Source organism: Pimephales promelas, chromosome 10, assembly GCF_988280905.1.
Source record: "Pimephales promelas chromosome 10, fPimPro1.hap1.1, whole genome shotgun sequence".
Lineage (NCBI taxonomy): Eukaryota > Metazoa > Chordata > Actinopteri > Cypriniformes > Leuciscidae > Pimephales > Pimephales promelas.
Genome location: NC_142778.1, coordinates 8,666,770 through 8,692,814, shown reverse-complemented (window position 1 = coordinate 8,692,814; position 26,045 = coordinate 8,666,770). Strand labels below are relative to the sequence as shown.

At 38.7% G+C, this 26,045-nt stretch overlaps 1 protein-coding gene across 6 annotated transcripts in view; it reads right to left on the bottom strand.

The window, feature by feature from the left end:
• Positions 1-26,045, bottom strand: part of dmxl2 (Dmx like 2) — a 91,271-nt gene that overhangs the window by 23,030 nt on the left and 42,196 nt on the right. For 2 of the 6 annotated variants that reach the window (XM_039681919.2, XM_039681922.2), the window contains exons 20-32: positions 25,419-25,588; positions 21,203-21,300; positions 20,899-21,064; positions 19,491-19,755; positions 16,921-17,681; positions 14,729-15,019; positions 14,429-14,620; positions 12,724-12,800; positions 12,452-12,582; positions 9,872-10,120; positions 7,438-7,488; positions 448-641; positions 190-323 (exon numbers count right to left, since the gene is read on the bottom strand). In XM_039681919.2, coding sequence (XP_039537853.2) covers positions 190-323; positions 448-641; positions 7,438-7,488; positions 9,872-10,120; positions 12,452-12,582; positions 12,724-12,800; positions 14,429-14,620; positions 14,729-15,019; positions 16,921-17,681; positions 19,491-19,755; positions 20,899-21,064; positions 21,203-21,300; positions 25,419-25,588 — 2,779 coding nt within the window. The remainder of the gene's footprint in view (positions 1-189; positions 324-447; positions 642-7,437; positions 7,489-9,871; positions 10,121-12,451; positions 12,583-12,723; positions 12,801-14,428; positions 14,621-14,728; positions 15,020-16,920; positions 17,682-19,490; positions 19,756-20,898; positions 21,065-21,202; positions 21,301-25,418; positions 25,589-26,045) is intronic. The other 4 variants (XM_039681921.2, XM_089135378.1, XM_039681920.2 and 1 more) reach the window with 3 other exon arrangements.

Here is a 26,045-nt window from a genome sequence, read left to right as displayed (position 1 = left end):
TATCCGGATTAATGTGGAAGTAGCCTACAATTAATTTTGTCGTTAACACATTGTCATATTTCATTAATTTCTTAATCCACTGTTTATTTGGTGTTTTGCTGCGTTTTGTTAATCCATTTCAGTTATTTAGTTTTACTTCTCCTAGTTACAACCCTGCTTAACTCTCATTTTGATGTGTTATAATCTCACCTGTAGGAGTTTGGATCGGAGTGTTCGGTCATCTGTGTGTCAGAGAGGAAGGCGTCATCATCATCCTCGTCGTCACTTGCACCACTCTCATCTGAATCGTACAGCGCTCCGCTGTCAGAGAGAGGAAGGAAAGGCTGGAGGAAACACACACAGAAAGCAATCAGACACTCTTACACATGCTTTATAGATTCATAAACTGAATAAATACTAAAAAAAGAGATTTTCATCAGTGTAAATAATTAGTTGCCGCGGTCTCACTTTGGCCACAAAGTAATCCCACATGCTGAGCTCAGGTGGGATGAACTTCTCCTTGTAGGTGGGCCGCTCTACAGGGACGGGTGGAGGTGTGGCTGGAGTCTCTTTAACGGGACGTCCAGGAACAAGCATGCGCATGTTAAACCTGCGTCGCTGTCGGTCCACATCTTCAGCAGGAGGGGTCGGTGGAGGGACTGCTGAAGGACAGAGAAAAACAGAAAGTGTGAGGCCCATTCACTACCTATATAGCAGGGAAAGGAGAAAGAGGTATGTTTGGAATGGCATACAACCTACTACTTCAGAAAGAAAGTAGTATGCGGTGTGTGTACTGTTCACAGTACGCACAGAATACCCGGATTACCTATTATATGCCCAAATGTGCAATACAACAGTACACAGAGAACAGAATACTGCATCTCACAATGCATAAAAAGGAATAGCTCACTTCAAAATGAAAATTCTGTCATAATTTACTCTACCTCAAGTTGTTTCAAACCTGTATGAATTCCTTTCTTCTGCTTTACACACACAAAGTTTTATAGAATGTCAGTTACCAAACATGTTGACTTTTATAATAGGAAATAAAAATTCTATGGAAGTCAATGGGGTACGTCAACTTTTGAACTAAAAAAAAAATCATACAGGTTTGAAACAACTTGAGGTAGAGTAAATGATGATTTTTTATTTTTATTTTGAAGTAGACTATTCCTTTAATGCAATGCACTCAAATTGACCTTTTGGAGAATCTGAAGCAATATCTACAGCAATTTTTAACGGCAATCTCTTTCTTGACAAAATTTGATTAAGATATTTTTTTTATAACACGCATACTAACCACACTCTGACATCCATACCAACACACCCACACAAATATTGTTGCATAATTTATCCAGTTGGCTCTATAGTATGCCGAAGCAGAAAACAGGAATAAAGCGATATTTGTTTTATAGGCCAAACTTAAAAAAAAAAAAAAATGGCACCATCTGATAAAAAATAGTAAAAAAATAAAATTTGAAGCCTTGCCATCAGAATGAAAGCCTCTTAACAAAGATTGCATAATTTTATAGTTAACTGAACCGGGGATTCAAAATGGCAGTTTTAATGGGTTTCAATGGGGACTTTTTGACCAAAAGGTGCTGAGAGGGATTATTTTTTTGTACCTAATGCAAAAAAAAAAAAAAAAAAAGAAAAGAAAATGTCTGTGAAATAGTAAAATTCCAATAAAAATACACACCTGTGCCAATTTTTTTGCAGTTAGCTTTAACACAGGCAAAGTGATCAAAAAAACAAAACTGAAAAGAACAAAAATGTCCATAAGGATGCACCAGGGTTAAAAAAAATAATACATTTTATTCGGGATTTTTTTAACTTGATGACTCGAAAAAAATGTACCATACTACTGCTTAACATGTTTAGTGCAGCAAACTGCATATTCTTTTTTTATATACATTTTTATGTAGTTAGCAATATATTACTACTCCATTCCGAACACAGCCAGTGAGGTAAAAAAATAAAATAAAAATAAAAATAAAATAGAGAAAAAGTCATGTTAATAGGCTAATGCACTCAATTTGAAATTGAAACCTAAGAGAGAAGATAAAGAAACAGAAGAATACTATCTGAACACATACTGAATCTAAAAATGAGAACAGATGGTCATGATGAAACACATCTACTGAACAGAGGCGGTTCATTACAGATGTTAGTCTTCACAGTAGGTCGTGCAGCTGGTTCATGGGTAATAAAGCTGAGAGGATTCCTGCAATCTGACGGAGACTACGAAGTGATATCAAACTGCTCACACACTATCAAGAACCTTCCCTTTTATCTCGTTTCACTTCATCAGGTACAACTAAATATAACAAACACAATTTGATACTTCCAAATCGTACTTTTTTTTAAATGGACTACTGCAGTATTCATTATAAATTAATAATCCACGCACATCCGTTTTAAAAATTCTTGTGTCCTCATACATTTTAATTCTTGCAATGACATGTCTTCTCTTCATGTTTACCGGCACAGGGGTTGGATAACCAGTGTCACTCACATGAGATCACAGCGATGGCAAACCACAATGATCCAACAACCCAATAGACAAAATCAAGTCCAGCCCTACAATTTGTCTTGTTCGAGAAGCTGTTTCACATACTTCACAACAGGGAAGAAAAAACTAAGGTAGCTTCCAGCTTTACATGCCGACTAAAAGTACACTGTATGTTAAGTACACGTAACACAGAAACGGCGGTTAAAGAAAACTGTTCAATTGGTCAAAAACTGCTGGCGAGTTGGAGTTTACTCACTGAGTTTATAAATCTTTATAATTGATTCGTTTATTTGTGGAAGGAACACACTGTATTGGCAAAAGTATTGGGACACATATGGTATATTCCAAGGACACAGTTGTATAAAATCAAGCAACTAGGCATGCAGACTGCTTCTACAGTACAAACATTTGTGAAAGAATGGGTCGCTCTCAGGAGCTAAGTGAATTCAAGCGTGGTACCATGAAATTTCCTCACAACTAAACATTCCATGGTCAACTGTTAGTGGTATTATAACAAAGTGGAAGCAATTGGGAACAACAGAAACTCAGCCACGAAGTGGTAGGCTACGTAAAATCACAGAGTGGGGTCAGTGCATGGTGAGACAGACTTTCTGCAGTCAATAGCTACTGACCTCCCAACTTCAAGTGGCCTTCAGATTAGCTCAAGAACAGTGTGTAGAGAGCCTCATGGAATGGGTTTGCATGGCCGAACAGCCGGATCCAAGCACGCCACCACTGGACTCTAGAGCAGTGGAGACGTGTTTCCTGGAATGACGAATCACGCTTCACTGTCTGGCAATCCGACGGACGAGTCTGGGTTTTGCGGTTGCCAGGAGAACGGTACTTGCCTGACTGCATTAACCAAGTGTAAAGTTTGGTGGAGGGGGGGTTATGGTGTGGGGTTGTTTTTCAGGGGTTCGGCTTGGCCCCTTAGTTCCAGTGTAAGGAACTCTTAAAGGAGTAGTTCACTTTTAAAAAAAAAACTTTTGCTGATAATTTACTCACCCCCATGTCATCCAAGATGTCCATGTCTTTCTTTCCTCAGTCGAAAAGAAATTAAGGTTTTTGATGAAAACATTCCAGGATTTTTCTCCATATAATGGACTTCGATGGGAACCAGACGGTCCAAGGTCCAGATGCAGCTTCAAATGTCTTTAAACGACACCAGACGATGAATAAGGGTCTTATCATGCAAAACGATCGGTTATTTCAAAACTTATTCCAAAAATGTAACTTTTCTAACGACAAATGCTAGCCTTGCTCTATTCTGTGAGACGTGTTTGTAACGTCACGTAATACGTAATTACGTTCAAAAGGTCACGGGCGACGTAGCCGTAAGTACAGAGTCAGTGTTTACAAGTTGAACGCATAGGTTGAACGTGCTCAACGCCGTTTACAAAAAAAAAAAGGAATTAAAAGGTAAAACAACGATGTCGGACGACTTTGATTCTGTACTTCCGGCTATGTCGCCCGTGACCTTTTGAACGCAATTACGTATTACGTGACGTTACAAACGCGACTCACAGAATAGAGCAAGGCTAGCAGTTGTCCTTAGAAAAGTTAAATCTTTGGAATAAGTTTTGAAATAACCGATCGTTTCGCATGATAAGACCCTTATTCATCGTCTGGTGTCGTTTAAAGACATTTGAGGCTGCATCTGAAACTGTTATTAAACACTATGGGATGTTATTAAAGTTCATGTGCATGTAAAGGCAGACATTCCAAAACTTTTGGAAATATAGTGTATGTTGATGTTCAAAAACCTATTTGATGGAACCGAACATGTGATAACAATAATTTATTTATTGTCAAAAAAATAATTGGATTTTTAAAAGTGAAAAACTGAAAAAGAACCAGTTTAGTCCCTAATAGTGATTGAGATTGTGCTGTTTCAGATTACTTTGTATTATCATTGATGAGGTGGGGGATGTATACATGAAGTCTAGTATCTCATCTCTTCAGGTGTCTGGTGTATAAAGACCATCTCTATCTCTGTATTTAAGAGTCTTCTTTTGAGCTGAAAGGCATTTCACTAGCATTTAAAGCACATTTTGATTCTGATAGCGTGGAATGTTCATTTCAAATGTAAAGGAGGAGAATCGCCTCGTAACATCATCCTTCAGAAGTCGAGTTCAAAGAGAAATTCCTGCAGTAAGAGTCTGTGAGTGTGAGTGGGGGTTTATTTTGGAACAAAGAGCTGATATGAAAAAACAGACAGATTAAATTTACTGTATTGATGATCAAAGGATCTGCTCTTTGAACACTGCCAGAGAACACGCTGACAAAATGCCAAGACCCGAAAAGTATGAAAACAAAACCCTTAAACACTATTTTTTTAACTTTGTTTTATGAATGTGGTCCATTATTGTGACACCTAAGGCACTTTCAAGTTTAGAAATGCTAGATTTTGGAAATAAAGACAACCAAAGTGACCATTTTCATCACTTCATAACATTTTCCGTGAAGCTTGTTTAAAAGTTAGGCATTAACATGTTAATTCTAGCAAAAAAAATAACTAATTTAGATATTCCTGGTCATTAGAATTAAATAGCTGTTATTAAGGCCCGTACACACCGAGACGAATATCAGCGAGCGTTATTCGTCAGCATTTTTCAACGCGTTTTTTGTGTTCACACCCAAGCGATTTTCGCTGACGATGAGCCGAGTGAACATGCAAATTCATTCCCTGACATTAGATGCCACCAATTTGCTCTACAATACAACTCCATAACAGTTCTCTATTATCAAGATGTCTGTAGTCGCTGTCGCATTTGTCATATAGTTCTTTATGTTCTAACACCAACGATAACAGCAGCTCTAAATTCATCTTGCCTTGCATCTTCCTGGTCTTATTTCTTCCTGGCTGTGTAGACGGTGACGCGTATATCTTCTTCACCGTTGCATATGTGTGCTCGGCAAGACCGTTTTGTGTTTGAGCGCCCCCCAAGTTATGTTTTGCTGTCTCTTCAGAAGCACCAAACACGTGATCAAAAGCACCAATCTCATTGGTCAGATAGCTTTTGACGCGGCGCGTCAAACTAAAAAAAACTAAACCGAGGCATTTAAAAAAAAAAAAAATGCTTTTATGCGTCGGTGTGAACACTCACATTGGCGCCCTTTGTTTAGTCACGAGCTGTTAAACATCGGCGAATAACACGCGCGAAATTCGTCCCGGTGTGAACAGGCCTTGAGTGTACCCTTAAGACCCGTACACACCGGGACGAATATCAGCGCGCGTTATTCGTCAGCGTTTTTCAACGCGTTTTTTGTGTTCACACCCAAACGATTTTCGCTGATGATGAGCCGAGTGAACATGCAAATTCATTCGCTGACATTAGATGGCGCCAATTTGCTCTGCAATACAACTCCATAACAGTTCTCTTTTAATCAAGATGTTTGTAGTCGCTGTAGCGTTTGTCATAGTTCTTTATGTTCTAACACCAACGAGACGAGCAGCTCTACATTCATCTTGCCTTGCATCTTCCTGGTCTTATTTCTTCCTGGCTGTGTAGACGGTGACGCGTATATCTTCTTCACCGTTGCATATGTGTGCTCGGCAAGACCGTTTTGTGTTTGAGCGCCCCCAAGTTGTGTTTTACTGTAATAGAGAGCTAAGTCCCTCCCCTTCTGGTCGACCACCATGGGACCTTATTTCGTAACAATATTGAATGATAGTCAATGGCGAGAGACAACAAATATTTTGATCTCGTTTGAATTGTGCCCTGAATTACACATATGATGTTTCTCAATTTAAAAGATACATTTTAAAGTAAAGGAAGTCGCAGTTTGATGTAAAACCGTTGAGGTATAAGACTGTGAAAATATGTAATTACAAAGACTACAAATCCCAAAGGCGCACATTTTCTCTCAATGAATGAAGCTAACTTTACTGAGGCTGTCTGTCATTGTTTCTACAGTCTTACGTTATAATCGTAACGTTATGCCGTCATACCTGAGTGTTTTGTACCAGACTGCACACACACGAGCAGCGGATCTCGTTTCGCTTCCCGGGAGATGTAGTTCATAGAGCAATTTTCACATAAAACTAAATGTTACTCTTCTGTTGTAGCGATGTTTTTGACTTTCAGAATTATCTTTTAAATTGACAAAAATCATATGCGTAATTGAGGGCACAGTTCAGACGGAATAAAAATATAAGTTGTCTCTCGCCATTGACTACCATTCATATTTTTTCCGAAATAAGGTCCCATGAGCCGGAAGTGGAGGGGCGGGACTTAGGCTCTCTATATCAGAAGCTCCAAACACGTGAGCAAAAGCGCCAATCTCATTGGTTGGGTAGTTTGACGCGGCACGTCAAACTAGAAAAACGAACCCGAGGTGTTTTTTTAAAAAATGACGCTTTTACACATGGCGTTTTATGCGTCGGTGTGAACACTCACATTGGCGCCCTTTGTTTAGTCACGAGGCGTTAAATGTCGGCGAATAACGCGCGCGAAATTCGTCCCAGTGTGAACAGGCCTTTAAAGACAAAGTCTGGTCCACACAGCAGAGAATGATTTTGTGAGTATGAGGTACATGTATGAGTTCAGTGACCAAATGCAGTTGTCACTCCTGTAAATAACTAAACTGTACATGAGTGCAACCATTAGGAGAAGACTCAAATACAATATTCACAACCATATTCTATTGCTGTCTGAACATGGTCTCTGTAAAAAAAAAAAAATATTTCAGTGCATTACTATTAGGAGGAGCAAAGAAAATCCTGTTTTCCATGAGTAATCAATTTGGGACTGGGAAAGAACAGAACAAACTCTTTGAATGCTGACCTCAGACAGCTGGTGTGCACCTGAGCCTGAGGCACTCACCATATCCCTACACACACACACACACACACACACACACACACACGTCCACATCTAGACTGGAGTTTAAAACAGGCTAAAAGGCTAAACAGTGAGACAGGTTGAGGGAGACAGTGTGTGTACCTGAATTATTCTCAGACTGGAGCTCTGCCTGCCTGTTTGACTCCACATTGGCTGTGATGGTCACACAAACACACACAGACACACATGAGATGATGAGATGAAAATGCCACACAAAAAGCAAAATATGCACACCAACACAAAAAGGCTGGATGAAAACACACATAAACTAAATATAATAAATTAACAAAATATGAATTTATGAGAAAGAACAAACATCACCGCAATCACACATAGCACCTCAACACACACTAACAGGCTGACACACACGTCCTGACATCTAAAATATATCAGTAACATTTTAAAATAAGCTCCCATCAGTTAATGCATTAATGGGTTAGTTGACCCAAAAAAGAAGTCATCATTTACTCGGCCTGGGGTTGTTCTAATGCAGTATTTCTTTCTTTTTCAGACCACAAATGGAGAATATATATATATATATATATATATATATATATATATATATATTTTAAATCCCTCTTGCGCTTGTCCATATAATAGCAACTAGCATCAAGTGAAAAACAAACAAACAAACAAAAAAACATGCAGAAGTATTACAGAATGATCCCATTCGACACGTGTCGTATATTCCAGGTGTTCTGGGGGTGAATGTACAGAGGCGTATTGCATTCACTTGAAGAAAAAAAAATCTACTCTGTTTTTCTGAATTAACGAGTTAATTTTTCATGAGAAAAAAAGTTTTTGCTCTGTTTTTCTGAATTAATGAGTTAATTTTTCCTGAGAAAAAAAAATTGCTCTGTTTTTCTGAATTAATGAGTTAATTTTTCCTGAGAAAAAAAAATTGCTCTGTTTTCTGAATTAATGAGTTAATTTTTCATGAGAAAAAAAATATTTTGCTCTTTTTTTCTGAATTAACGAGTTAATTTTTCATGGATTTTTTTTGCTCTGTTTTTCTGAATTAATGAGTTAATTCAGAAAAACAGAGCAAAAATTTTTTTCTCATGAAAAATTAACTCATTAATTCAGAAAAACAGAGCAAAACTTTTTTTTCTCATGAAAAATTAACTCATTAATTCAGAAAAACAGAGCAAAAAAATTTTTCTCATGAAAAATTAACTCGTTAATTCAGAAAAACAGAGTAGATTTTTTTTCTTCAAGTGAATGCAATACGCCTCCGTATGAATGATAGGGTTTGATGAAAAACAAAACAAAAATCCTGATCTTGGCTGTTGGTCTTTTGTGCACGACTGCACATTCATGTAATGAGACTATTAGAGCTGCAGTTCTTACTCACCCAGAAAAAGAACACAAGTCGTGAGAAATCAATACGAATAAAAACACGACATGAAATAGAATCCATGTACTACGATCTCCTCTGAGGTGAAAACTTCGGTTGTGTTTGTCGCAACAAGAAGTAATCGTGTTCACAACTGTCATTCTGACTGTCATCTGACAACCCTTGTTCGAGTGAAGAAAGTACAGATACTTTTGTGATTTCTAGGCATTGTGTTTTACGTCGCATTTGTGGTGAATAAATTGAATTGTGGTGCTAATGGAGTCTCATGAATGTGCACAGAAAATCAACAGCAAAATACATTACATTTTCCACCTAACACTTGGTGAATATATGACGTGTCACATGATACCAGCTTTTTCCCCCTCCCATTATATGGACAATTAGAAGGGCATACAGGGTGAGTAAACTATTCCTTTAACTTACATTAACTAACAATGGGCAATATATTTGTTACTGTATCAACTAATCTTTGTTAACATTAGTTAATATAAAATACAACTGTTCATTGTAAGGTCATGTTACTTTAGGTCCATTAAAAAAATACTAACAGATAACTTTTGACTTTAATAATGTATTAGTAAATGTTAAAATTAACATGAGCTAAGATAAATAAATGCTTTAGAAGTAGTTGTTAGAACTAATGTAGTTAACTAATGTTTACAAATGGAAACTTGTTGTAAAATGTTAACAATCAATTATTCACTGGATTTTCATGGGCCGATTTATAAAAACTGGATCATTCACATCTCATTTCCTGTTAGTGTGTGGATGAAGTTCCTCTGAGCTCTTACTCACAGCTCTCTGGCTGTGCTGTTTCCACGGTGATGTTACCGTGGTTACCAGCCTCAGTCTGAGGCGTAGTTTGGTGGACGGTCAGGGTAAGGGGTTCAGAACCTGTGACCTCTACAACCTCTGACCCCTCGGACCCTGCTGCCTTGAGAGCAGCTGACAAGGGAGGAAATCTTATTATCAACTGGACGACCCAGAGATAATTAGAAAAAAAAAATACATGGAAGCAAAAACAGTGCATGTCTGAACATGAAAACACTCGTAACACAAAAATAATACCACTAAACTTCTCACAAAGGCTGAATGTAAAGTACCTATTGTGGACTTTTCTTACAGATGTGACGGGACGCCGCATTGATCAAACACCTCTGGTAGGGTCAGAAAACTCACCTGGAGTGATTTCAGGTGGTCGCTTGGGTTTGACAATGAGTTTGGCTCCGCCCCCAAAGACGGCAGCCCACATGCGGTTGTTGAGGGGGTGGGCGGCCAGCCGGAAGAGCTCGTTTTCAGAGTGTGTGCCGAGACCATGAATCAGCAGACTGAGATACACGGCCACCACAGCCTCACATAACATGACATTCAGATGCACGTGATCATCACCCTGAGCACACGCCAACAGACTGATCAGAGACGACACACCTGGGAAAGAGAAAACACATTCAGTGTCTATTCACCCATCCATCTATATATATATATATATCCTGCATCTATCTGTTCATCCATATCGGTCCAAACTATTTATTTTCCAAATGTCTATTCATCCATTCAATCTCTTATCCATCCTTCCAACACTATCTCACGACCAATTCGTACGAATTCGATGAATGATTAAAAAGTGTCTAATTCGTACTAATTCGTACGACCTCACTCGTACGAATTTGTACGATTTGTCTAAACCCACGTGATGGTTAGGTTTAGGGGCGGGGTAAGGTCATTCGTATGAATTCATACGACTTGGCCAATTCGTAAAATATGTACGATTTAGCAAAATCGTACTAATTCGTACGAGTGAGGTCGTATGAATTGTTACGATTTAGCCACTTTTTAATCATTCGTCGAATTCGTACGACTTGGTTGTGAGATCGGGTTGATCCTTCCATCCATCCGTACCCCCCACTCTCTCCTCCATCTATCTGTTCATCCATCCATTAATCCTTCTGTAGCTATGTTTAAAATTTAGGGAAGAAGGAGGCGGGAACATAGTAAACAACTGTAATTCCAAAATAAACAAGTAACAAAACGAAAGCGGCAGCCCCCTAGGACGACTGCCGCACAAACAAACAAAACACATGTAAAGTCCAGGCCTGTTCCACTCAGCCAATCCATCTTCTATCTATTCATTTTCTCTTCCATCTTTAAGTTCATCCATTTATTCATCGATCCAACATGTTCTCCATGTCTATCCATCCAATCTCTCCACCATCTATCTGACCATTCATCCATCCATTCAAACTCTCTGCCATGCATCCATCAATCCATCCATCTTATCCAACCATTCTCTTCTCCATACATACACAAACACACACACACATATTAGGGGTGTAACGATACACGTATTCGTATTGAACCGTTCGGTACGAGGCTTTCGGTTCGGTATTCGGTACGCATTTTTGAACCGAACGGTTCGTTGGACCATTTTTCATGCCCACCAAAATTTCGTTATTTCAAATGCAGCCGCGTCGCGCGTGGAAAGCGCGCTCATATTGTAAGAGACGCTGGCGTGACCACAAATCCAACATCAAATGGCAAATGTAATGTAAGGGGAACGAAACTAAGCAACTCGTTATTGTGTGGTTGACGGACCGTTTATCAGTTTGGACCAATGCAGCGCGAGCTGATCTCAATAATCATCAAGAAAACATTTGAGTTCGCCAATGAAGTAATAACATCGCTGCGAGATCTAGTGAGAAACTTTAAATAAATTCACATTTCTCCGTTATTAACGGATCAAACAGCGCTGACGTAGAAACCAGGAAGAAACTTTGTGCCATGAATGAACTATCCAGTGTCCACAGATCAGCAACATTCACCATAGACTTAGTTACACAAACTGTTACCATGGAAGTTTGGCAGATAGGCTATAATGCTTTCAAGTAACATCGGTTTTATTTTGACATTATGAATACAATTGCTGCCCTCAAATGTTAATCTGAACTAAAATAAAGCTTTGTTTATAACTACTACAATATTACATTCCATTTTGTCCAAGGAGCTGTTTTGTTTTATACGGTATGCTCCTCAGAAAAGTCAAGTATAGCTCCATCATTGCTCAAAGTTAAAAAAATAGTTTTAGTTTAGTTAGTTTTAATAAAAATATAATTAAAAAAATTAAATCAAGGAAATTTTTCTTTCATCTTTTTTTGCTGACCGTATCGAACCAAACCGTGACACAAGTGTATCGTATCGAACCAAACCGTGAATTTTGTGAACCGTTACATCCCTAATATATATATATATATATGTGTGTGTGTGTGTGTGTGTGTGTGTCATCTATCATCCATTCATTCATCAATTTGTCCCTCCCTCTGTCTGTCTATCTATCTATCTGCTTACCCATCTAATATCTCAATCTGACCATCCATTTATCCTGTATCTGACTATCCATTTTTCCATCTATACACTTATCTATTATTATACTTTAACGTCCATAATGTGAAATAGGATATTCAGTGGTTACAAATATCCTATCCTGTATAAAAAACAAACAAAAAAACATTTTGATTTAATCAAAAGGTGGGCATTGTCTACCAACATAGAATCAGATCAGGATACAAGTTTGCATTGTGCCAATATTATTGATCAATATTATTTTTACCACCAGTCTGAACACCAGGGTCTTTATTAAGAAAGTAAATAGGGCAAGTATTTTTACAGATGTTACTTTTTCTCTCCACATAGAATGACTCATCACTAGAAAATGATACTATTTCTCCATACGTGTTCCATGCAGTGTGATCTGATGTTTGTTACCTGGCCACTGTGCAGGGGCAGAGGTGGGTGTTGCATGTTCCTCAATGCTCTCTGTGCGAAGTCTACGCCTGTCGCTCAGTAACAGCCCCTGATACACCATCCCAGGATACTGGTTGGCCTCCGACTGGCTGCTGAATACACACACATCAGCAGAAGGGTTTAAGTCACTAACAGTGTGTGTAAGAGTTAAGAGAATGGAACGCTGTTTATATAGTGGTCAGACAATCCTTCACAAGCGTTTTAAGGTAAGTTTATCAGTAGTGTGTTTGTACCTGTAGCTGTGGCTGTCACACAGTGATTGGTAGATGCAAGCCGAAAGAGAAGCAGCGAGAGTGTGTAAAGCATTCACCTGAAATACACATGCACATATTAGTAGAAGCATATAGAGATTAATTATGTCTGCATTTATCCGGATACATTTTTAGTTTCAAAACGCTCTCAGTCTACACTAGCATTTTTCCAAAAGTATCTTGTCCACACTGAAACATCGGAAAACGTTTTAAATAAAAGCTTGCTGAGATGATACAGAGAGACCATACGTATGCAATCATTTTCTCATGCTATACAATATCCCAGAAGCCTATTTACTTGTGCGTCCTAGACACTCAACTGGTTTAAAAAGCAAATGGCCTGTTTTTTTTCCACAAGACAGCAATTGCGAGGATATTTTCTGTTGCAATTATTTGTGCCATTGCTAAATTGCTATTTTTCACTTGTCCTTAATAGAGCCCGACCGATAAAGGATTTTGAAGGCCGATACCGATACAAATATTTGTTGGTTTTAAAATCCGATATTCCGATATATCAGCCGATATTATTTTTTTTTTCATTATTATTATTATATCAGAAACGTGCAACAAAATATTAACAGATTTCCCTAACATTAGTTATTTGTAGTTATTTATGAGTTTTAACTAAAATAATATGATTAATATGAATATGTTTTCACAACAGAACAGAGGAACATCAAAATATATTAAAGTTCTGATAAATAAAATAATAATTAGTCCATACATTGCCTTATCTGCTACCTTATAATTACATACATTGCCTTATCTGCTACCTTATAATTACAATGTCAGCTTGCTTACCCCTTTACCTGCGCTTTTTAAATTCTTTCCATCAAGCTACATCAAACCATTTTCAATCATCAGTTGCTGCCTGCCTTCTAAAACCTACTATTTAGCGATTCGAATCTAAATCCATTACAGAACGACAGTCTGCAACGCACACTTGGCGTCATTGGATTTCACACACGTGTAAAAGAAAAGCTAAGTTAAGCACAAGACACGTTTGATACGTTTTCTCTATGTCTAAATGTTCATGATGTGTGGCGCGTTATAAACGAGTGTTGCCACCAGGGACGTGTAGAGTGCCCTCTGGTGGACAAACTATACAACTCCAACACTCATGACATGGTTGAAGCGTGATTCATCCGTTTTTGTTTTATTTTTGAAATATTAATTTATCGGCCATTATAACTGCCGATACCGATATTTTAGAAAATGCCTAATATCGGCCGATAATATCGGCCTGCCGATATATCGGTCTGGCTCTAGTCCTTAATAATGATTGGTACTTGGGTTGGCTAAGTTGGGCTAGTTGTTTTAGGCTGCTGGTTTTGTTCATGGTATTCGGCTGCAAATATATGTTTTGCAAAAAGACAGAATAAATATCTCTACCCTATTGAAATCGAAACCAAAAATCAATAAGAACTGGAATTAATAAGCAGAATCAGAATCACTAAAATTCATACAATACCCAATCTTACATAGCAGGCTCATGCTGGTATATCCATAGATATCCATGGTTACAATATGCATCACATGACAAAAACATGCTTCACAGTTTTCAAATAGCCCTGTTTTCACAGTCCACACCTCAATGCAAAAACAGCATTTTCAAATTGTATCCACTCGAGAGAGCAAATGGATCTGTAGACAAGTCTTCATACAGTTTCTAATCTGTGTGTCTCACCCGGTCGTCCAGTATGTCCGGGTGCGGCGGAGCCTCCATCTGGACGACGGTGTAGAGGATGTCATGTATGTGGTTTCCGAGATGCAGGACTGGGTTGGCGATGACGGTTTTGGTGGGGGCGATGCTGGCCGACAGCAGGGGCAGAGTGGTGGGCAGGGGGAGTGGTGACTGAAGCTGTTTCACTGTCATTTCCTGAGGATACACAACCAGCCAGTTATATAGGAACACACTCAATCGACCAACCAGTTGCATTAGAGCACAATATGAATCAATCAACATGTTGAGAATGCAAGGACACACTTGTTGTGATTCCTGCAGGAGGAAGAGCAGTTCCATTCTGACAGACGTCACTCCTCCACCCTTGGCCCCATGCAGACTGCAGTAACTGAGGAAGACTCTGAGCAGAGCCTGGTTCTTCCTCAGCCAGGCTTTCCTTCGCTCTGCATGCAGCTGCTTGGCTTGCAGACGCCGGCGCTCCATCTGGTGACGTTCATATGCGCCTGCTTCACCACGGATTAGTGAGTCTTCCAGGTCAAGGGATCCATCTCCACCCCATTTCTCCAGCTGACCTCCAGACGCTTTCCCCTCAACCTGACATATTATAAATAAGAGCAATCCATTAAATGTTTAGAATACCGCTGGAAATGTACAATTAATCAACATCAAGAATTTCGATGCACTTCCCAAATAATTCAGTTTTATAAAGACTGTCAATACACTTTCTAGTTTCGTGCTCACGTGCATTTTAATTGCGTCTTGAAGTTGACCTTCAGAAGTTAATTTTAACCTCATGATTCTGATTTTTTTTTTTAAACAAGCAGTTCAAAACAACTCTCACAACATGATTCATCATTTGGGTTATCAGTGCAAAGACTTCTCTGGGTGGTATTTTACATTCTTTAATATGTTATAGTAAAGATGTAAGCATTTAAAGGGGTGATGAACTGAGAAATCAAATTTTCCTTGAGCGTTTGACATCTAAGAGGTCATCATATTATAAGAATAGGTTTTATTGACACCAGGCTCAGCAAATGACTCGTTTTTTAAAGTGTGGAACTATGACGACAAAGAGGATAAAACACCACCTCCGCAGAAGAAGATCTACTTCAACACGGCCAGTTTAGCCCCGCCCACCGATTCGCACATTACACGCATAGCTAAATAACATAGATGCCTACCTCGTGATGACAAACCGGATCGAGCTACCGAGCAATACAAAATATTGTGCAGTGCCTGGTTGTGGAAGAAGACAGTCGCTGCAAATGCTTCCTCTGGATTCCAATAGGACTCCATGGATAAACTTTATTTTTTATGACGTTCTAGCTGATGAGGGTAAACATTGTCCGTCTGTTCGCTTCATTTCACTGAGGATTGTTTTGTAAACAAGACTGGATTTGCAGACCGATTAAGAATAAAGAACGGTGCTGTGGCGTTTAGATCTGACAGGGACTGTGCAACACACGGACTCTGGGTCGAACATTTATGGGCGAATCATTCCGGTTGCCACTTTACAACATTGGACGTTTTCAAAACAATTTCCACCAAGTGCATCGACGGGTGAGTTGAAACTCATTATAATATGCAAAACTGTTCTCCACTCACAGCAGTGGGCGTTTACTTCCAAGTCTTCAGTGCGAGACGCCCATAAAAACCAAGCATTTTTCAGGTAGGCTCAAAACTTGGGTACAAAATAGCCTATTACTTATTCATTTTGATGTTTTTGAATGCCAAAACCAAGTAAACGTCATAAGTTGACCTAAGACAACAATATAATAAAATTTAAAAAGCCAGCTCATGACCCCTTTAAACGTTGCTGATCTTACTATATATAGTTCCTTTACACATAAATCAATTAATACATTATTATCCCTTGTGCTCATAAAATAATCATAAAAAAAGCCAATAAAAACCAGATGAAACGGACGTAGCGACTGAATTACAATTAAGTGTAATGGATTATCAGAAAAAAATAAATAAGATGGGTACATGGTTCTATGTCTCAGTTGTTGATTGGACTTTGAGGTGTAGGCGTTGCACCCAGAAGTGGTGGCAGATGAACACAAGCTTTTAGGGGAGGGGTTTAAATGGACTAAATAATTGGTGAAATCCTATATACGTCACCATTTTCACTTTTCATCATGGACATTATGACATTTTAATTAAACAGTGCAGTCACATAAAAAAAGAAAGGAAAAATGGATGGATAAATTGTTCACAATACAATCTATAATGTGCATTTAAAAAAAAAAAAGATTTACATTTTTTCATTTCGAGCCAACTTTGAATATTAAGATATTCTGTACACTGGATACTGTCAAAGAGCTGATTAATTGAGATTGACCACACTCACATGTTCAGTGAAGAACCATTTTATTCAATTACCAAGTTCAGAGACATCTCAATATTGTTCAGCTTTAGATTTTTGGATCATTAAAATCCCAGTTCAGTTCAATCTGAGATTAAAATCTTACAAAGAGATGATGAGCACCAACCTTATAGTTGCAGATGTGGTGCACGGCCTCAATCTCTTTCTCAAGCCAGTTGTAGAGCTGAAAACGCAGTTTGCCACCGTCCACCTCATATCCTGTCGCCAGTGTCCGCAGCTCTGTCATGAGGATCTTCAAACAGGCTCGGAACTTGAGCTGTTCGGCGATCACGTCCACCTCAGACTCGGCCTTTGAGTCTTCTCGCTGCAGGGCTGCTGATTTGGATGGCTTTTTGGCCTCTTCATCTTCCACTTCTGCCTTTTTCATGGTCAACCCACCATCTTCATCCTCATCTTCCTCCTTATCATCTTCCCAGTCCAACTGTAGACTCTCATCCTCCATTTTAACCATCGGTTGACCCCAGTCCACCACGGCGTCGGCTACCCAGGCCTGGCTGGGTATGGCAGGAGCTCCCCAGTCAAGTTCTAAAGCCTTTCCTCCATTCTCCTGTGGTTGGGCGGCACTGATGTTGGCCACAGATGAGCCCTTACTCAGAGAAGATGCTTTCTTAGTGACTTTGGGGATTTTGGATAAGACCTCAAGGGCCAGGAGTGGGCAGCCCACCTTAAAGTGAGCATTAGCAGTAGTGAAGAAGAGCTTTCGCTCTATCAGATTGATTTCGTCTGCACTGTTGCGTTCTGATGTTAGACCACCTGCAGTCACAAACCCCTCAGGTTTGGCGAAGTGCCGGCGAACGATCAGAGGGTGTGCGCGCAAGTAGTTATAGAAACTAAAGACGACAGGATTGCACGATTTCACCAGCACGTCTGAAAGAAAGAGAAATGGTTCTGTGTCAAATTGATTTGCAACAAATTTGTTAGTATGCTGCTGACAGTCTAACATTTAGCAAACTAAACCTAGGTCGCTCCATCTTTAAAATGTATCCCCCTTTAAAGCACTGCCTTTGACTAGTTGACATTCCTACACCATCCCAAATCTGTTATTGAAACATACAGTAAACCGTGTACAGTTACTAATATAGAGGAAGTGTTGTCTGCTGTGATTATTACCCTACATTTTTAAGTACTTATTGGTAGCTATCAAATTGTTTTATTAACCCTCAGGTGCTCTTCGGTCATTTCTGACCGAAAGATTTTCTGTTTTGAAATTTTAAAAATCACAGCTTCTTCGGAATGTTATGAAACTTGGTGACTTTTAAGGCATTATGTATGTGAATACAAAAAAAATTGAGGTCATGATCTGAGCATGCTAAGTGGTCTCAAAAAAATAGTCACACTTGTGGTCTTTGGTCAAAAATGACTCCCATAGGAAATTGACAAAAACACAAAAAATCACAAATTTTTATTTCTTTCTTTTTTTTTTTTTTTTTTTTTTTACATTTTTTAAATAAAAAAATCGTTTTTGAGATTGTTTCAACTATATATTGAAATCCACAAAAAAAAAAAAAATGTTCATAAACATCTGGTGAATTCACATGCTTCTCCATAGAGAGCTGTACATGCCATTTAGTGGTTACACCATGATTCTACGCTTTTTCTCTATACTGTAACAAGATGGTGCTAATTTTCTTCAAAAAATATTTTTTTCTGAAGGCCTAGACTCTATAATAAACTAAAACACTGCATTAATAATTTTTTGGAAAAAATAATATATATATAGAAAAATATATATATATTTTTCCATGGAAAAAATAGACCATAAATATTGCATAAATATTAATAAATTCAATCAAATTGTCTCAAAATACTAAATTACAAAGAATAAATATTATAGAATAAAAAAAAAAATTTGTGCAAAAATTGCATTGGTTATACTAGGATGGAGGAAATATAATTTTTAGGTGTCCGGTCACTTTTGACCGGGAAGATAACAAGTGTGACTCCGAAACGAAGAGCACCTGAGGGTTAAACCTATAAAGCATACTGTATCATATTTTATATGCAGATTTTTCAAGGCCTCTAAATTATCAACTTGATCAAAACTTCTACATGATTTCTGTCATCTGATTGACAATTTATACGTTTTTGTACATAGTAAACATGTCTTTTTTGTAAAGGAATCTTTGATTTTTAAGAAGTAAACATAAGAATGAATTGTATCCATACATCACCAGTAAAAAAATCCTGTTAAAATGAGAGTATCAAATATGATACAACAAATGTTTAGTTGTACATCTTTCAATCATTGTATTGCTTTGCATTATATGTTTTTTTTAACCCCACAATAAATACTACAGAGCTTTGATAATACAACTATAGAGTTTAGATATAGAGTGACAACTGATTTATGCAAAAAGTTCACAATAGTGTTATAAAGATCTGATTAACATTAATATCTACCATAATTTCATTGTATTTGTTGCCTAAATAAATATTAGCAACTGCAAAAAACTGAATATTCATGCTCAGTTTGGTGTTTTTTTCCTCGAGCATGAGCTCCAAATTCTCCTCTATTACACTATATGAGCCATAAAAACCTGATGTCTCAAATACAGTACTCAACAAAAAATGAATATCGAAACCTTTTCTCTTTATTTTATTTTTTGTCTACAGGATCAATAAACTATTCGATTTTTCAGACCATTATTTCTTATGTCAGGCTTTACAGGGACTCACCAGGGTTCTCATTATCCTCTTTATGAATTTGTTCCAGCAATGTGTCCAGGGCTCTTGTGTAGTCCTTCATGGTCCAATACGCAATGCTCCTCAGGAACGGGTCAGGGTGCAGTTTGGTACAGGAGAACCCGCTTCCATCTCTGTTGCAGCCGAGAACCTTCTCGTACAGGATACCCTGACAGGTGGAGGAACTCTCGTAGTCAGCCTCGTAAAGACGAGAAACAATCATCGCAAGCTGGATGTCCTCCATTTTCTCCAGACAAACCTACCAGAGAAACAGATCAACTTGTCAAAAACATGTCTAAATCATGTTTCATTTAAAAATCAAAAGACAATGATTACTTTTAAGATTATTTGCTTCCCAATTCATGTAAAGTGTCTTTAACTAGTACTATGTAGTGACATTCCAATTAATTATTTGATTCAACGCACTTATTGCGTACATATATGTTTTCCCATTGCACTTAAATTTAAAAATACAGCTGTAATTAATTTCTGTAATTACATCTATATATTACATTTTGACCTTTTTCTTACACCCTAACCCAACCATACCACCAAACCCATCCCTAACTTTACCCATTTGCAACCTCAATAGCAGCAAAAGGCTTTTCAATACAACATATTTAAAGACAACTAATATAAAGTGTGACAACTGTGACACTTCATTCACATTGTTCTTGCATTGTGCCATTATTTGAATATAATTAAGCATGTATGTACCTAAAATTATCACTGTAATGTAAAATAAAATAATTAAATATTTAAAAGGGTAAGCCATTTAAACACTATTGTTGTAATGCTTTTATAACATGCTGATTAATATATCATTGTAATTTTATATTAAATCTACATCTAAAGAGAATCACAATACAACAATAAAAAACAAAACAAAAAAAAAAACAACTATTTCTTTAAAACTCAAATGTAAAATGTCCGGACACATTACAATTTGGGAATTTGATGGGTAAACGTGCTTAGTTGTCATGAAAATAATTAGTCGTTTGCCCATTTTGTCAAAATATGACCCAGACAAGTGATTTTACCAAACACTTTTCATTAATCTGTTCAAAATATAAATAGATTATAGATCCTAATATAACTCCACATGTCCCATTTTTACAACTTATGCAATATTTCATGAGTGGTGCTATCATTGTTTTGACTGTTTGCGGGCAGACATCCAGCCCAAGGTAAACTAAAGTTGTCATGTGTCCATCAATGGAGTTTATCAGCGATGTTTAGACTAAACAAAACCACTCAGGGCTGTTATATCACACTCCACTCTTCACAGACGACCACACACTCTATGATGTCACAAAACCAAAACAAAAGCAGCAGACACTCCAACACACGGTTCCTATATTCTCCAAGGAGTGCATTCGATTAAAAATAAGATGGTGCAGACCTCGATGGCGTCTTTCAATGACCCAGCGAGCAGGAAAAACCCAGCCGACTGTTCAAAGCGCTGTTTTCCCAGGAGAGAAAAGGCATTCTTTAAAGCTGCCTTCCTCCAGCGGTCCTCCGTGAAGTTATGACTAAAAAACTGGGTCATCTTCTCATCGTGTTGAGACCTACACAGAAATCAATATAGGAATAAACAAGCGGAAATTGCACAGCTGCTTCAAGCTGCATCAAGAGAATAACACTGCATATGAGATGCAGCTATGTGAAACTAACAGTGTCTCTATGAGTAAGTGGGTTTAAAGTACCTGAAGAGACCCCAGAGAACGGCCTTCTTCTTCATGGCCAGATAGAAGAGAGCTGCATCTAGCGGATCATTATTCCTCTGAAATGCAGCTTTGGCTACCTAATGCAAAGTGAAGAAGCAGAGTTTTCATTTTCAAATCAGATTTATAAACTGTAATATCACCAATGCCATATATCAGAGATGTCAATTTTGATCGATTGTCATTTAAATTAACGATCGATTAATCGATTCATTGTTAGCCTTAATACTGCAATAAGCGTCTACTGCAGTGGTTATACTCTATGGCCAACAGCATGACAGGGTGTGCAAATGCTGCTCAAAACGCCACGGTCCTCACCAAATGAATGAGAAGGGCTATAAGTTTAAATAAAGGGCTAGTAGGATTGTAAAATAAGTCGATGTGATTGATCATTTAATTAAATTACAAATATAAAGACTAATACAATGCGTCACCAATGTCGCCTAAGATGGGTGCTTGTCAGAATGTGTAACTCCTGTTGTGGATGCGTTAAAACTAGTGCTGTCAAACGATTAAAATATTTAATCGCGATTAATCGCATTAATGTCATGGTTAACATTTGTTTCTATTCTAAATGTCTTTTGATTTATTTTTGTTACATTATTTTTTCTCATTTTAATGCTCTTCTCAACATGAAAAAGTGGATTGGCTTATTTAGTGCAAATGTTTTTTTTTATTGTTAGTATTGAAAATAACATTGGAATAGTGTTCAATTTCACACTAACATACACTCACCGGCCACTTTATTAGGTACACCTGTCCAACTGCTCGTTAACACTTAATTTCTAAGCACCCAATCACATGGCGGCAACTCAGTGCATTTAGGCATGTAGACATGGTCAAGACAATCTCCTGCAGTTCAAACCGAGCATCAGTATGGGGAAGAAAGGTGATTTGAGTGACTTTGAATGTGGCATGATTGTTGGTGCCAGAAGGGCTGGTCTGAGTATTTCAGAAACTGCTAATCTACTGGGATTTTCACGCACAACCATCTCTAGGGTTTACAGAGAATGGTCCGAAAAAGAAAAAACATCCAGTGAGCGGCAGTTCTGTGGGCGGAAATGCCTTGTTGATGCCAGAGGTCAGAGGAGAATGGCCAGACTGGTTCGAGCTGATAGAAGGGCAACAGTGACTCAAATAACCACCCGTTACAACCAAGGTGGGCAGAAGAGCATCTCTGAACGCACAGTACGTCGAACTTTGAGGCAGATGGGCTACAGCAGCAGAAGACCACACCGGGTGCCACTCCTTTCAGCTAAGAACAGGAAACTGAGGCTACAATTTGCACAAGCTCATCGAAATTGGACAATAGAAGATTGGAAAAACGTTGCCTGGTCTGATGAGTCTCGATTTCTGCTGCGACATTCGGATGGTAGGGTCAGAATTTGGCGTCTACAACATGAAAGCATGGATCCATCCTGCCTTGTATCAACGGTTCAGGCTGGTGGTGGTGGTGTCATGGTGTGGGGAAAATTTTCTTGGCACTCTTTGGGCCCCTTGGTACCAATTGAGCATCGTTGCAACGCCACAGCCTACCTGAGTATTGTTGCTGACCATGTCCATCCCTTTATGACCACAATGTACCCAACTTCTGATGGCTACTTTCAGCAGGATAATGCGCCATGTCATAAAGCTGGAATCATCTCAGACTGGTTTCTTGAACATGACAATGAGTTCGCTGTACTCAAATGGCCTCCACAGTCACCAGATCTCAATCCAATAGAGCATCTTTGGGATGTGGTGGAACGGGAGATTCGCATCATGGATGTGCAGCCGACAAATCTGCGGCAACTGTGTGATGCCATCATGTCAATATGGACCAAACTCCCTGAGGAATGCTTCCAGCACCTTGTTGAATCTATGCCACGAAGAATTGAGGCAGTTCTGAAGGCAAAAGGGGGTCCAACCCGTTACTAGCATGGGGTACCTAATAAAGTGGCCGGTGAGTGTATATAAATAATCTCTCACACAATGTAACACTGTCTAGCAATAAAAAGGCGAAAGAAATACTGACGAGGTCCTGATATTGACGAGGGGGCGGAGAATTCGCATCATCTGTGTGTGTGTGTGTGCTTGGCCATCATCAAGCGGTATTTCAGACTGGACGTGCTGCGATGATGATAGCTCAGTTCACAACGAAAAAACACACAGATCACTTTGGTCTTGTCAATGGGACAATTTGGCAACTTTTTAAAAGTAAACTTTCCATTCAGAATCTTAGGGCATCCATTTCGGCATCTCACGCTCGTCATCCACTCAAAACGTAATGTTACTATTTGGCCGGCTCGCAAGCCCAAACGAGTGTGTGCGGCACATAACGTCCTCGCGCTGCGCTCTGAACCCATTCATTTCAATGGCTTGCGCTGTGAGAGGACATTTTGTTGCTTCTTCGACCAAAGCAAAAGCATGTGAAAAAACTACAAAGTTTGCTAGGACAAAAAGACGTTAATCGCGCGATAAAAAATTAACACCGTTAAAACGGGTTTGCGTTAACACCGTTAAAGCGTTAGTTCACCCAAAAATGAAAATTAAGTCATTAATTACTCACCCCCATGCTGTACCAACCCCGTAAGACCTTCGTTCATCTTCGGAACACAAATAAAGATATTTTTGATTGAATCTGAGAGCTGGATCAGTCCTACATAGACTGCCTAAGGGACTGGCTCTTGACGGCCCATAAAGTCATTAAAGAAAAGGTTTAAATATTCCATGTGCCTACAGCGGCTCAATTATAAGTTTATCAAGCGACGAGACTACTTTTTGTGCGAAAAAACATAAATAACGGCTTTATTCCACTATTCCATTACTTCCTTATGGGCGCATGCGCGAGAACTGAGACGAGGACGTTCTCATTCGACTACTTCTTGTTACCGGCTGCTCACCGCTTAGGAGTTTTACCGCCACCTACCGTATAAAATGATGATGAGTCATATATAAGGCGCTCCGGATTATAAGGAACACTGTCGTTTTTTGAGAAGATTAAAGGCTTTTAAGTGCACCTTGTAGTGCGGAAAATACACAAATTGAAAAGCGTATGTACAGCGCGCATCTTCCTCTGCTTGTAAACAGAAAGTTTTGCGCTTCCAGTTATATCAGCACATCATCTTATACGGTAGGGGGCGGTAAAACTCCTAAGCGGTGAGCAGCCGGTAACAAGAAGTAGACGAATGAGAACGTCCTCATCTCAGTTCTCGCGCATGCGCCCATAAGGAAGTAATGGAATAGTGGAATAAAGTCGTTATTGATGTTTTTTTCGCACAAAAAGTATTCTCGTCGCTTGATAAACTTATAATTGAGCCGCTTTAGGCACATGGAATATTTAAACCTTTTCTTTAATGACTTTATGGGCCGTCAAGAGCCAGTCCCTTAGGCAGTCTATGTAGGACTGATCCAGCTCTCAGATTCAATCAAAAATATCTTTATTTGTGTTCCGAAGATGAATGAAGGTCTTACGGGGTTGGAACAGCATGGGGGTGAGTAATTAATGACTTAATTTTCATTTTTGGGTGAACTAACCCTTTAATAACGCGTTAAACTGACAGCCCTAGTTAAAACCAATTTAACTCAATGAATTCACAATGATTTAATACAGCAGCGTTCTCAACTTCTCATTATAATGTTGTGTAACATACCAGTCCCAATCGTAGTCATTATCAAGGCCCTTGCACCCTGAGTCCGAAACTCGAGTCGGAAATTTTCGCCCGTTAAAAAATAAATACAACCTCACGTTATGTCAATCACGCATGCACACTGCCTCCGAAACTTTCGTCCGTCACAAAAAAAAAAATCGAATCAGGTTTGACTTTCTTCGTTTTTCGCATCCGTAGCAAGCAGTTTGAATGGAGTTTGAATGGTGTTTTGACAATTCAGAGCCACCAAATCACAAATATGATATCCAATACAAAATTAACAAAATATCACAATGAAATTATATCTGCACAAAATGACGCAATTGCACAAGTAAACTTGAACTAAGTTATGTGCTATTCAGAGTGTCTAATGGATGCGCTCTTCCTGGAGAACCCTTATCTGGCACATCCATTTCACATCTTGATTTTGAAGACATTGAAAACGCGTACTGCTAAGAGGCCTTTAGGAACAGGATTGAGAATTACTGGTTTCTATAGAAATGTTGATTCAGAAACATCCTTTGTGTAAATAGTGTTGTGCATGCACAAGTGTGTTTGTGTGGTCTCACCTTTTCCACCATCCGCCTCAGCGTGTTAATGTTTCTGACCCACCATCCGACGCCCACCGCCCTGAGCTCAGACCACTGTGGATCTCCTCTCTGCATGGCAGGAATCATGTTTAACATCTCCTCCTCAGCTTCGGAGTGGAACGCCCACGCAAAGTGACAAGTGGACACTCCTGGACACAAAACGCAGTATAAAAAGCCTATTCACCCCAAGACCAAAACAAAGATATACCTTTACAACAGGTGAATGCTGCAACTCAGGACTCGTAATTTGAAAACTGTTCTACAATAGAAACCCACTAGTAGTTTTAGGGGTGTCAAAGTAAATATTTAACATACGAGATTAATTAAATTTTCAATGTATAATATACTCTTTCTTTTCAACCATTTCATTCTAAATATTCTCCTGCTTTCTAAATACTGAAATATCCTAAACCAGTGTCTTCTGACTTCAAAGCCCCTCCATTGTTGCGTTCAAATAATGTAGTGGACGATGTAATATTTTAGATAGCAGGGCATTTTAAGGATTTTAAGGTAAAGTCCGAATTTTTTTTTCCGTTTTTTATGTGCGAGACAGGAAAGCAATGTTGCAAGAAGAACCCAGTCCAATGTTTTTTTATTCATATATGA